This window comes from Montipora capricornis, chromosome 2 (genome assembly GCF_036669925.1).
Source record: "Montipora capricornis isolate CH-2021 chromosome 2, ASM3666992v2, whole genome shotgun sequence".
Classification (NCBI taxonomy): Eukaryota; Metazoa; Cnidaria; class Anthozoa; order Scleractinia; family Acroporidae; genus Montipora; species Montipora capricornis.
Window position 1 is genome coordinate 44,477,405 of NC_090884.1, and position 13,934 is coordinate 44,491,338.

Consider the following 13,934-nt stretch of genomic DNA (forward strand, 5'->3'; position numbering starts at 1 on the left):
AGTACAAGGTAATTTTGAGAGTGGAAAACAAGTTAATGGCCGAAGGTATAGGCTCCCCACGTAGAATAACTAATGACGTGTACGCAACGAAAGGACGCTAACCTTTATTAAATTGACTTGAAAATCCTTTACAATTGCCGCGAAAACCATCCAGATGTCTTCGCAGACTCTAAAGCAGCTCTCTATGTATTATTTCCCGTGATTTCGACTAAAATTCCCACTGTTTTCGCTCAAGCGCGACAGAATGACGGCGATTCAACCGATTTCGAGCATATTCGTACACCAATTCGTCCGAAACCCGAAATTTAACAGCCCATTGATCGAGTGAAGCCCGCTCACTATGCTAATTGAGACTTCGTCGACGATCAATGAGGTAAAAATGACGTGAGTGGGATAGCCTCGTTGGCAACTTTGTCGCAATAGTGTGTTGCTTCAGTATATTTCTTTTTCTTCGATAGAAGAATCTGTTCAGTGGAAGAGTGGGAACATTAGAGGTAATGGACGGAAGCAATCGTTTCACGCAAAACAGGGACTGTTTAAATAGAACAAAATAGTACCTACCTTTGCATATTGCCTCCGTGCCATTCCATGTGCCGTTTATGGTGCATTTTCTAATCGCGGAGCCTTTCAGTACGAAGCCCTCGTTACACTCAAAGCTTACTTCATCTCCATAATTGTATCTTCTGCCGTACTTTCGCCCATTGATAGGGGTGCCGAGAACAGGACAGTCCGTGCCTAGTGGAATATTAAGTCCATCACAGTAGAATTAGCGTGTAATCTGAATTTTTAAAGAGAGAGAAAGAGAGAAGTAAAATTGGGCAAAAGAGCGGTACTCTCCATTACAAGTTAAGTAAATAAATAAATAAATAAATAAAAACAAGACTTACAATAAAAGTATTAAAAATCTACAAAACTATGAAATAATTATAATCATGCGGTCCAATTATATTTATAACGAAAAATGATTTTAAAATAGCTGATCTTTAAAAATCCAATCCCAAAGAGAATTTTCAAAAGTCTTGAGAATCTCTGCTTTTCTCATTTGAAGAAGTAGCTTATTCCATTCCTGGCAAGAAGTTACAGTAAATGTTCTTCCACCTTCTGTATAAACTTGTAAGATAACTGGGCACGTGACCTTGCAAACGCTTGTATATGATATAACACTTCGCTAGTTTAGCCGTTCTCAAAGAAAGGATCCATTTAAGTTTGTTAAATAACTGAACAGAGGACGCATAACTATCAGCAGTGAGAATGATTCTTGCTGCTCTCTTTTGTAGCTTTAAAACACGATCTAGACAATGTTTATCACAGTTTAACATTATACGAAGTGTTTTTGAGGTGCTCAGTCCTTAAATAGGGTATCCTTTTTTTGGTATTGTGATCCTTAGAATTAGATATTCCTTAGACAGGGTCACTAAATTGCAGTATCCACCCCAACGCGCAAAACCAAAAAGATATTATTAAACTAGCTAGGCTTAGTCTCGTATTCTATGCTTGATGCTAAACGTCCTTGTACAGAGGAATAGAAATAAAACGACCTATCAGTTATACAATTATAGGGTGCCATTTTTTGGGTTTTGAGAGGGTATCAAATCTTCCTTTTCTAGCCTTAAGGACGGTGCCTACTAATTCAAAGGTATGTTTGCCCCAGCAAGTGTTATTGAAATCCAACAAGAAAATTAGGGGTAACCATGCATTTTTCAGAGATAATTCATGAACAATATTTGTAAAAAGCTCTAAAATACAATGTATGGTGTTCACTCTCAAATTGAAACTTAATTGTCTCTAAAGAATGCATGGTTACCCCCAATTTTCATTTTGGATACCAAGAGTACTTACGAAGATCTACTTTCTCCGGATAGTTTTAAACCGCGCAAAAATATCCCTGCATTAGTAAGTATCAACGATAGGAAATCCGAGTATCTCGAGATGGGCAGAACGTATGCGCAATAACAATAGTAGGCACCGTCCTTAAATAGGGTCAGGGTTTGAGAACCTTGGCGGCACATAACTATCCTAAATTTTCGGGTGTACCCCCCCCCCCCCCCCCTCTCTCTTCCCCTTCCTTCCTTCCCCGGGCCCCACCTACAGCAACGCGTGGAGGAACATAAAGATTCCGTTATTGGAACTTAAACACACTAAAGATGAACAAAATCTATAACCCCAGTGAACCTTCGCAACATCTTTAAGGTGCTTAAAAATGCAAAGAGAGTTTTAAGTGCTGAATTTATGAAAGGCTTCGTGAGAAAAAACAGAATCAACACTCATGCAGGCTCCATACTCATGAACCTTTTTGTTTTATTTTTTCAATATTTTCATTTACTTAAGTTAATTCCTTTGTTTCAATGTATTTAAGTATTCTCGCACCAATAATAATGACAAGAAGACACTGAAATGTCATGTAACATTTTATCGTTAATCTTTCAGTAAAGCATGCTAACAATTTAAAAGAAAGCGTTTCAAAATTACTTACTTCCGTCCTGACACGTTGTCAGAGATCCGCTCCATTCCTTATTTTCCAAGCAGGTTCTTTCTCTTGAGCCATGCAGTTCAAAACCAGAATGACAATAAAATTGCACCCGGTCTCCAATTTTAAAATATCCATGATATCGGTCACCATTTTCTGGTCTCCCTGGATCTGGGCATTTTCTTTCTGTAATGTAAAATTATCCAAGAAAATTGAAAGTCGAAATGGGTCAGGACGCAGCTATTACAACGGCTCTTGTGATTGGTTCATAAAACAATAAGCACGAAAAAGTATACAATGAAATCAATGGAGCCTAGTCGCCAACGCAACAGAACTGCACCTATGACGGTCCAATGAAATTCGAGTTTATAAAAGGAGAGTGGTGTGAAAGAACGAAACAAGAGGTACCAATTTTAACAGTCTCTCGCTTTACTATAAATACAAAAACTTTGGGGAGACGCGTGCCATTGTGACATTCTGGTATTGTTTGGGCAGACGGAAAGGATATGTTTGCATTAAACTTCGGCATCAGACTCCTACATATCGAGAGAGCAACGGTCGTGCGAGAACTCCGCGTACCACTTACAAAGGAAATTCTGATTTGCAAAGCTATTGAACGCAACTTATTGTTGAGAGTCTAAGCGGCAGAGATTTTCCAGCTTGAAGTTGTATTTCGTGCCGGTTTCTTTATAAAACAAGAAGATATCCACGATTGTTTGTAAAGAAAAGTAACTAAGAGATGGAGGACGATTTTAATAAGCGTCACGCTGACTGAAGTTTGAAAAAAGTCTCTTATCTCTATGCCCATCTAACAATGCTTCTTTAGATTCAAGTTTTACCGCAGGCAATAGAAGTTACCTTGTACAGTTAACCCTACTTTTCTAGTAAACACAAACACTATGAAAGCCCTTTATAACTTAAAAATAACTCAAACGCTAACTTTAACTCTGTTGTTGGAAATACTCTATTGACGCACAGATTTTAAACGAGGCACTCAGCGAAAATTAAGGGTGTATTCCAGTGGTTGCAATCCTTGACGTACATAAGTGGAAAGCGAAAAATTCGAAATCAAGATTTAATTTGCAAAACGTCAGGGACGAGCTGACGCAACATTTATTGTTGCCATACAAAATCAAATACAATAAAAAGTCTTTTTTCGAATCTTAATATCCAACGGATGAGAGCGGAAACTTGACAAATGACCAGTTTTCGCGCGTTCGTAAGCAATTGCTGTATACAAAAGACATGCTGCCACGGAAAGATTGAGTTATCACTTAGCCAAATGAAATACATACAAAGAACATACAATTACCTTCACAGAATGGAAACCGACCATTCCATCTACCAATATCAAGGCATGTAATGGTATCGGGCCAGTTGTCGTTGATCTCATAACCTGGGTTGCATTCAAACGCCAACGTTGCGCCAACTCTGTATTCAGAGTCTGTTGTGGTGACATTGCCATTTTGAATAGCAAGCCGTTTTGGTGCCTTACACCTCGTAACTGAGAAAAGTTGCACAAGAATTACTATAGGATCAAAACCGGTAAACGCCGTTCAAACGATGGATAAGCTTTAGCGCTATCCGGCGGATCATAATCACTATCCAGTGGGAAAGTCATAGCGAAACCAATTGCACTATCCAATGAATCGTGATTTATCCCGTGGATAGCGTTATCCACCCTTTGAATACCTGGGGCCTTGTGGAAACGAGAAGGGTGAACTGTGGTGAGGGGAAGGAATCATTTTATGTCGCTTCATTCAAACCGAATGCGGAAAAGGGATTCGGTTGATTATCGAAGTCTATTTCAATGAGGTCCTTATAATAAGATTATTACCTTGAAAATTAGTGAGTAACATTTTCATACACCTCTTTCGTTGTTTACTGTGTTTCGTTTTTGTTTTTGTTGTTCATTCACATTCAAAAACCAACATTTGACTTTTACATTAATTATTAATTTCAGTTCACAGTGTCCTCAATTAGTGCTCCAGCGCTAGAACCACTGGACACTAAATAAATTTCCTTTCCTATACATGACTACATGGCTCAACCACTTCTCAAGCTTTGAGCTACCAACAGCCCAGCCACCACCTACAGTGACCCACTTGCTCCCTTCCCTCGCCTACATCCTTCCCTCTCTAAAAAAAGGATGAAATTGTCGTACAAGGGAAAAACCTATGGACGACCTTACCTGAACAGGTCGGGCCTTTGGACCATCGCCCGTTTCGGCGACATCTTCTTTGACTGGGTCCATTAAGAGTGTACCCCCTTTCACAGCTATACTTCAAAGGGGGATCCTTGTAGCCATAGCTCGATCCATTAAAAGTAGCGTTTGAAATGGCTTTAGGTTTTCCGCACTGACGTCCTGAAAGAAAAGGAGCTCGTGTACAAGCAAACTTTATTTGCTATTTTAATTCCAGTCCCTTTAGGGTTCACTAGAAAATGGCCTCGCATCAAACGTCTTACTGCCCTTAGAAGATTTTACTTAATTTTGACACCATTTATCATATAGGGGAGCACGGGTGGCGCAGTGGTGAGAGCACTCGCCTCCCACCAATGTGGCACAGGCTCGATTCCCGGATCCGAGGCCGTAAGTGGGTTGAGTTTGTGTTGATTGTCTACTCTGTGTGCTCGAAGGGTTTTTTTCCGGCATCTCCGGTTTTCCTCCCTCAGCAAAACCAACATACAGCTGATTCCACCTGGCTGCAACCCGTGCTCTAATATCATAGAAGGACAGCATAGGGGCAGCAAGAGACGAAATAGTATTCTTTCGGTTCGACCTCGTTGAGCTGCGTCGTTCCTCTATTTGCGACGGTGATTAGCGTGACATTTATTATTATTATTATTATTATTATTATTATTATTATTATTATTATTATTCAGCATCATGAGTTATCATTTCAAATTTGCAAAATGACAAAGTACGCTATGTGCCAAGCATTTTCGGTGAGATTTCAAATTCTTAATGCATTACTAAATCATGATGTCCAAATTGTCAGAAATTGCTAACAGTGGAATAGGTATGATCAAGAGAGTATTAGGTGAGAGAACGAATCCCTCACTTTTGTCCCTATTCCGATGAAGAGTACTTGAAATCTATCATTAGTTCCGTGTCAAACCGCGCGATTATTTCAAAGACGATACTTTTTTGGTCAGTAGGGAGCTTAAGCAAGGACGACGAGTACGCCACAAAACAAAAGGTTCAATGAGCAAAAACAATAGTTTTGCACGCTCTACACGTGCGCATCACATTTTGATGCATTTCTTTGCCGTTGTCGTCCTGACAACGACGTGAAATGAGCGGAGTTGAGGTTGTATGGAGGACACAAGCACCTGACGTTCAATTTTGAATTTTCTTAGGAAATATCCATGCACACTTTTCTCACTAATTTTATTCCTGGAATGTGGACACACACTTTCCATGCCGAGGGACTTGTGGTAATCGCAAAATTATTACAATATTTTTAGACAACGTTCTCGTAGCCGTCGTCGTCGTCGTCCTTGCATAGGTGGTCATGGTAACAACAGACAAAAATAACCTTTGCAGGACAGGCACGATCTAAAAATAGATTACGAATAGTTATCATGGGGCACAGGGATTCGATCTTTCGCCTCATATTCTGCCCGCTTCACACGTTTCTCCGCACATCATCTAAGAAATAATGGGCGTATGCTAAAGAAGCAAATTTATGTCTTAAGATTCCTCCCCTTAAAAAAAAAAAACGTTTTTAGTAACGTCAACCTATACACTTGGGTTCGTCCTTGTTCATCCATCTTCCATTCTTGCAGGTTCGGTATTTTTCGCCGATCAAAGTGAACCCTTTACGACAACTATATCTTGCCATGAGGCGACGTGAGTTTATGGCAATTTCAGTGTTTGGCGGTGGCTTTTTCAAGAGAGCTTGAAGAACGTTTTTGCAGTCTGTTGATAAATAATCAGGGTCAAAAAGAAAAGAATCAAAGGTTAGTAGAAATAGATTTGTGTATCACTTTGATTGAGAAAAAGATAGGAAAGGACTCGGGGTGAAACTGGCTCAATTAAAGTACAAAATGAAAGCAACCCTCGTCACTTTCGTAAAAGGAAAATTCGCCAAAGGGAAATTTCATTTCGTTTTAGATCCCTAGTGAACCCTGGACTTGTGGTATTTTGCTCACTAGATGTCCCGCGGTAAAAAGTCTCCGCTTACGAGCCAGAAGGCTCATCAGGCCGGCGCTTATCTCCGGTTTCATTAGCATGAAGCGACTAGGAGTATTTATACTCCCCCCTGGATGGGATGCTAGTCCATCGCGTCCCGCGGTAGTGTAGCTAATTCCGCACGAGGATCCTCTCCCCTTCCGCCTTACCACTCGCGCGTCGTTATCGCGCGTCGTCACTAGTGGTCTGAGACCCCTCAGACCACTAGTGACTTGTAAGTCATACACAAGTAAGTCGTTTCTAAAAGAGCAAAGAAATTCACAAGCTTTACAGCCATCAACATCATAAGCGGCTATTTGTATACTGACGCGCCTGAACATACGACGGCTACGGCAACGATAACGCCAAAAGGGAAGAATACCATTGGTTTAAAAATAATAATAATAATGATAATAATAATAATAATAATAATAATAATAATAATAATAATACCACAGCATTTGCGGAACTCATTTCAATGCACTTCTTTGCCGTGCTGTGTAAAACGACAACGTTAAATCATTAAATTTCAGGTCTTGACGAAAACGTGCATATACATTTACTTTTAAACAGTTCAGTCCAGTTGTTTGATACTTTTCCCCGTATTGTGCAACGTAAACCAGATGGAATTATCGCGAGATACTGAGGATCGCTCTAAGATTTTGGAGTGAAGATTCCGTTGATATTGCCGTTGTCAGAGCGCGACGGGTCGAGGATACGCGAGGGAGGAGAATGCTCGAGGGCCTTGTCTTCTATATTAGGCGTGCGCAAAGTTAGTGGCGCCAATTGTTATAATTTTATGGGGAGACGGTAATCAGAAAAAAGTCTTTAGGTATCAAACTCAATCTCACTTGCAGATTCGGTGCTTTGAATGGCAAGGGTCGACAAAGTAGTGAATACTGCGAAAATCTGAAAGAAAGAAAGAGTATCAAACTTTAATCCTTCCTTTCATTGTTTAATAACTTGGTTTGATCGTGATCACCCACTTTCACTTTCTACGACAATTTTCACAGAAAGGAAGCGTATCGAAAGATAACCAGATCGAACTCTAAGCTATGAAGGATGAAAAATCGCTACATTGAATCTAGGTTTGCTCTAGGAGCTTCTAGGGTCTTTTGTTTTGTTTTCTTTTGAATCCTGTACGTTCGTGGGGTTGCAAAGAAATCCGTATCGCATTGGCATGTCAACTTAACGTCATCACACGATCAGACGAGTACAGATATCGAGTTTGATGTTACCCAAAACTGACCCGATCCACCGTGAAATATGGCACGCAACAATTAAAGGAAACTTTGCAGCAGCTTACCGTACACAGAAGCTTCATGTCTAAAACGATCCGATTGAGCTAATCGGGAACCAATGTAATTCGTTTCTTCCAGACTTCCGCAACAGCGTGTTCAGTTCGTTTTATTCTTTTGGCACGATCTGGCGAAAGGTAAAGTCTGAGAACATTCTCTCATCTGCGCACACTCTGGCATTGGGCTGACAATTTCATCACCCCAATGGTTTCAGCGGAAACAAAGGTCAGACATTCTTTTTGTCCATCAGCAGACCGTCAAAGACCGCATGCAGGCTATGAAAGGAATTTTTTCCTGTTTGCTGACGAAAGTTATTTTTCCACATTGCCTTCTCTTTATCAAATTTATCCCACAACTGCACTCGAACCTTCCGCCTTTATTGGAGACGGGAACTAAACGATGCCTGTTTTTGGCACAATGTTGCTTTGTCGGTGAAACATTATCTTCCATGGCTAAAGGAAGGAAACCAGGCGCTAGGCGCTGGATAGTTTCCAAAACCAACGTCAACAAAAGCATCCGTGGTTCAAAATATATTTCATGATGCAAGGCGTTGGAGGTTTAGTTTCCTAGCAAATTCTTCAATTGCTAAACCTCGTCAAACCTCTTCTCCTTTAATTTTCAAAAGTTCCCAGCTTCAAGTTGACGGAGCAAGTGTGTCGACATAACATTGCCAAATATTCACATTTTCCCTTCGATTCAACCCAAGCTACTGTTCTTGGACTATAAATGAATTTAAAGCCAAAAATAACAAAAACTGTACTGTTAGCGGATCTAGTTTTTCGATTCTAATGTTCACTACTTGTACCTATTGTTAGTAATTATAGAAGTGTTTCCGGCGATCAACGGCATTATTCATTCCTGTTGTTGCAGGCCTGGGTCTTTCACTCTACAGGTCAAATTTCTTTAGACGGCAGACGTCTCAAGTCAGATGTCAAAACAAAGTAATCAATCAAAGATTATCGCTGAAAGAGGGTCACCACCGAGAGACATCTGACACGTTCTCTTTTGCTTTTCTTTCCTTGAATGAGGAAAGGAGATATAAAAAGTCGTTTCGTCTTTTCAGTTAAGCATAACGTTGATACAATGTTTCTCTTTTACGCCTTAATCTTGACTGTTTTGCTGTTGCAGAGCGTGGAAGCAGAAAATGGATCTTTGTGTAAGTGCAATTTATATCAGTTCGTGAGACCGACGATAAATAAGTGAGTTTTTTATTGAAAGAACACGAAGCCTTCCAACTGAAGGAGCTGAATGCAGACGATCAACGTTAGGATTTTGATCATTTCGCTCAGGCAAAAACGTTATTTCCGTCACCAAAATGTTAATTATCGGTCAATGACTTTGCGATGTGGTATGGGGGTTGAGGTTTATGCCATCAGTATACCCGGGCTGGGGGGAACTCACTCCTCCCTTACATAGTAGGATATTTCGCCCGTGGTACGTTCACTTGATTTTTACACTTCCACTACTAGGGTCCCCAGGTCATTTCACTGAAAGAAGACAAAATGTCACGCAACACCCAGAACCAGGAAACAGTTAAACTGAAGACTCGATATCATGATAAAACGTTTGTCTATGGCTGAAAAGTACGTTCAAAAATCAAGATTTCTGACTCTGGACATCATTTTAACAACTACGTTTGACGGCTCATCCTAATTCAGCCCTGTTGAGATATTTCAATGAACAAGTAAATTTGATTTTAATAATATTATCACTTCTAAAGCTTCAATGCAGAGTTGAGACAACTCAACGTTCTGTGTGTTTAGTTCAGATCAATCTGGCGTAAAACGTCCGTAAATGAAAGCTTAGTAGAATGCCCCTAAAACAGAATGAGCGAATGAATGATATACCATCACACTAGCGAATGCTTGCGTCAGCACCCTTGGTACTTCTTAGCCAGTGATCCACGTTTGTGTCTTGTGTTTGTGGTCGGATGCAAGCGTTTGGGAAACACCAAGTATACCGCAATAAAAGCACACACTTTACCAAATTACGATCCACTTGTTATGTTGTCTTGCGACTCTAATCAAACGCTGTGTTATATAAAATTAGTTCCTTTCACAGACGTATGAAGCCCGGGGGGGGGGGGGGGGGGGGTTCTCATATGAAACAGACGGGGATGCTCGTCGTCTCGCTTAGGGGTGTAAATTTTGGATTTTGGTCTCGCTTAGGGTGTTCCGGGCAAGCGCCAATATTTTATGCCACCAAGGTCTCGTTTAGGGTTCAGCGAAGTAACACAGAATTACGCGAAGAGAAACAGAAGTCAAATTTCCTTTTAAATTTTCTTCTTAGATAAAAGCATTCGATGATTATGCCTTTTTATCATTAAAACTCATTGCGTGTCGTATTTTTGTGTTTTTAAACGGTCTCTTTTAGGGGTCAAAATTTGCTTAAGCCACGCCTAGATTGGTTTCCTTTAGGGGTTAAATTCAAAATTTCCGACGAGCATCCCCGTCTGTTTCATATGGGAGTCCCCCCCCGGGGTATGAGGTACCTTCTACAACACTCCTGATTTTTTTTCGAGGATTGTGCGGCCTAGGTGGAGCCCAATGTAATACCTACGAACATCCACCAGCGTATATTTGACTGGCTTCTTTGTCGTGCTCTCGAGATACGACGTCTCTTTTACTCAATGCAGATGTATTTGTATTTCTCATGCTGGGCAGTGATCTGTTTCCAGACCCCTGAGCCGGAGTACTGTTAACCAAAATCAGTCAGGTTATGTCCATCTTTCTCATCTCTATTTCCACATGTGTCTTAATTTCCTGCAGTGAGTACATGCCTTCCCCCAAAAGTGCCTGCAAATGCCAGGGTTGTTGGAAAACTTGGAAATCTCACGATTGGATCCACAGTCAAGATATTGTGTAATGAAGGCTTCTTACGGCGAGGAAGACCCAAGCGAATCACGTGTCTAACAAATGGCCAATGGTCTAACTTCACCTTGTCTTGTGTCGGTAAGTAGCAGAAGAAGCAGAGCTGGCGCACTGTTGAGAGGGCTCGGTCTTCAACCAATGTGGTCCGGGATCGTTATCCGGAATCGACGCATATGTGGGCTGAGTTTATTTGTTCTCTATACTGCTTCGAGAGGTTTTTTCCAGGGTACTCCGGTTCTCCCCAGTTCCCAAAAACCAACGTTTGATTTGATTTGATTTGTTGTGATTTCACTTGATTTGTAGTCTCCCCAATTAGTAAGAGCACTCGTGCTCGGCTATATAACCTTAAGACGTAAATAAAGTTATTATTATAAAGTTATTATCATTATCATTATCATTATTATTATTATTATTATTATTTGTATTTTTATCTTGTTATTACGAATCGCTGGAATAGTTGAACTTGAGCTGCTTACTTCCCTGAAAACAATATTGTTTCAGCTAACAGAAATCGAATGGTGTTTTGAAATGTTTTACTATTACTATTATTATTATTATTATTATTATTATTATTATTATTATTGTTATTATTATTATTAGACAAGAAATGTAAGTGATAGAAACCGACGTTTCGGTGCATCTTGCGCCATTATTAATGACTGTACATTTCATTGCTGGTTTAAGATCTTGAATACACAGCATTTCATGAACAAGGCAGTCAAGGAAAACTCCCAGAATTTTACCATCGCTACGTAGATGAAACTCTACTCAGAATGCCACATCTGGCAGCAGCTACAGTATTTTTGGACACCTTGAACCACGCTCATAGCGCCGTGAGTTTCACTATGGAGGTATAGGAAAATGGGATGCTCCCTTTCCTTGGGGTGCACCTTATAAATCGCGCGCCATGTGTTGAAACAAAGGTTTACGTTAAGCCGACAAACACAGGGCTTCTCCTGCACTATCACAGCCATGTGGACAGCCGCTGCAAGCATGGTTTGCGCCTTACCATGCTTGACCACGTGCATCGGCTATCGTCATCTTGGGCGCATTTCTCAGAAGAGAGTGAACGCTTGAGAGGAGTCTTCCGTAAGCTGAGGTATCCGAATCACCTTATTGATTCCGTCATCAACAGGTTTATCACCTCGAGAGTGGCAGCGGACCAGCCTAAACAGCATACCTATGACGCCATCCGGATAGTTATCCCCTATAAAGATCAGGATGCTGCAGTGTCTGTCAAACGACAACTTAGAGAAATTAGCAGCAAGGTGCAAAAGACCGTCCAACCTGTGTTTACTAGCCGGGAGCTTAAACAAGATCTAAACCTGCGTGAGCCCAAGCCTAAAATTGTAACCCACCAATTCGTTGCTTATTTATTGAAGTGTGACCTGTGTGATGCAGGTTATGTCGGGTACACAAAGGCCCACCTTCACACGCTTTGAGGGACACCATCAAAAGGCGTCATCTATACACAAGTATTATTCCAAAGAACATAACACTGCTGTTCCGAATAATTTCTTAGCACGCTTCAATGTCATCAAGAAATGCACGAATAAATTTGACTGCCTTGTTAACGAAATGCTGTGTATTCAGGATCTTGACCAGCATTGAATGTGCGGTCTGATTCTCTTCGTGCTAAAATATTCATGTAATTAGCTAGGCACTCTTATTATGAAAATTCGCTTCAACTTAGCCTCTTCACAATTAATTTTGTAACCTAGATAATGGCGCGAGATGCACCGAAATGTCGGTTTCTATCACTTGTATTTCTTGTCCCGTGTATTTCCAAATCGTTTCTTATAATAATTACTATTATTTAAGGAATGGCCGCGTAAAAAGTCTAGAAAATGGTCGTCTTTCTGTTCATAACTATTCTTTGATTGCATTCACTAAAGTAAAGTAAAGTAGACCTTATTTAACGTCGATAACTCGTAACAGTAATTAAACTGACAAACCTGAGGTCGACGGTGCGCTCATTTTACTCCCCCCTCTCCATCAGTGCTCCGTTTTACGTGTATTTAAAGCTACTAGCTACACGGAAAGGAAAGGAGTAGAAACAAGGATGCGAGATCCGAGAATCGAACTCAGGACCTCTTGTACCAAGGCCGCGCACTAACCGACTGTGCCATCCTTGCTCCTCTGACTCACGTGGTAAGACGGCCATGTTGGTGCCAAAACCGTTAGCAAAATGTAGGTTTAAGTTTTGCATAATAAAAGAGTCAAATTCCCAAAAGACTTTTTCGCTATTCAGTTCTTTCCACCAACATGGCTGCCGTCACATCAGGTGTAGTCAAAGAATTTCATGTTTCACTGGAAAGAACATGGCCCACAGAAGTCAAAATTGGTATGGATGCGATTGAGTCATAAAATAAGCTTAACTTCCGTGGTATAAACTGCAGTCTTTTATAGTTTGACTGCCGCCGCAGTGGCTGGTGAGTAAACCAATTCTTCGGTCGTCCATCACTTAGCTACTTGTGTATTTGCATAATTGACTGATGAGATGTTCTTAATCGTGAAAATAAACGTCTTATCTCCACTGATGCCAAACGTATTTTGGGATTTGCTCAAAGGAAGAAATTCCTTTCATAGTCTGTATGCGGTCTTTGACGATCTGCTAATGGACAAAAACATTTTTATTTCCGAAGACCGAGATGAGGAGAGGAGTTGTGTTTGATCCCTGTCTCCGAGGAAAAAAAAATGCAAAGTATTATGTCATGTAGGGACCGGAATCCCTCCCACCAACTCGATAATAAGACAAACAACTGCTAGTTTTTCTTGATTAAAAGAGAAAAACAAAATGGAGATAAAATCCATAAAATTTGCTTAAAGGCCCGACTTCAACCGACAGGCACTGCGTGCCAGGCTAAAAAGAGATTAACTTAAAGAAATGAAAGAAGTTGAGATTGTTGCATTATAAATAACGACAATGTTTTGCGCTTTCCTTTACATTTTTGACAGGTAAGAGATGTGGAGACCCAGGATCACCGGTCAACGGAGAGCGCATTGGTTGGTTATTTCAGTACCGCAGCAATGTCCATTTCAAATGCTTTAAGGGGTACGTCCTTGAAGGCCCTAAAACAAGAACTTGTCTCTCCAACCAGACCTGGAGTGAAAGGCAACCGATA

At 40.6% G+C, this 13,934-nt stretch overlaps 2 protein-coding genes across 3 annotated transcripts in view; one reads left to right on the forward strand and one right to left on the reverse strand.

The window, feature by feature from the left end:
* The window catches only part of LOC138037382 (sushi, von Willebrand factor type A, EGF and pentraxin domain-containing protein 1-like), a 68,388-nt gene extending 59,641 nt beyond the window's left edge, over positions 1–8,747 (reverse strand). The window contains 7 exon segments of the mRNA XM_068883315.1: positions 562–735; positions 2,474–2,653; positions 3,780–3,971; positions 4,659–4,832; positions 6,210–6,389; positions 7,493–7,550; positions 7,948–8,747. Of these exon segments, the coding sequence (XP_068739416.1) occupies positions 562–735; positions 2,474–2,653; positions 3,780–3,971; positions 4,659–4,832; positions 6,210–6,389; positions 7,493–7,550; positions 7,948–7,965 (976 nt within the window). The 5' untranslated portion in view covers positions 7,966–8,747.
* Positions 8,748–8,893: 146 nt separating this feature from the next.
* LOC138023450 (zona pellucida sperm-binding protein 3 receptor-like) overlaps positions 8,894–13,934 on the forward strand; it is a 34,384-nt gene continuing 29,343 nt past the window's right edge. For both annotated transcript variants that reach the window (XM_068870452.1, XM_068870454.1), the window contains exons 1-3: positions 8,894–9,095; positions 10,708–10,890; positions 13,768–13,934. The exon at positions 13,768–13,934 is cut by the window's right edge and continues 7 nt beyond it. In XM_068870452.1, coding sequence (XP_068726553.1) covers positions 8,963–9,095; positions 10,708–10,890; positions 13,768–13,934 — 483 coding nt within the window. In that variant the 5' untranslated portion in view covers positions 8,894–8,962. The remainder of the gene's footprint in view (positions 9,096–10,707; positions 10,891–13,767) is intronic.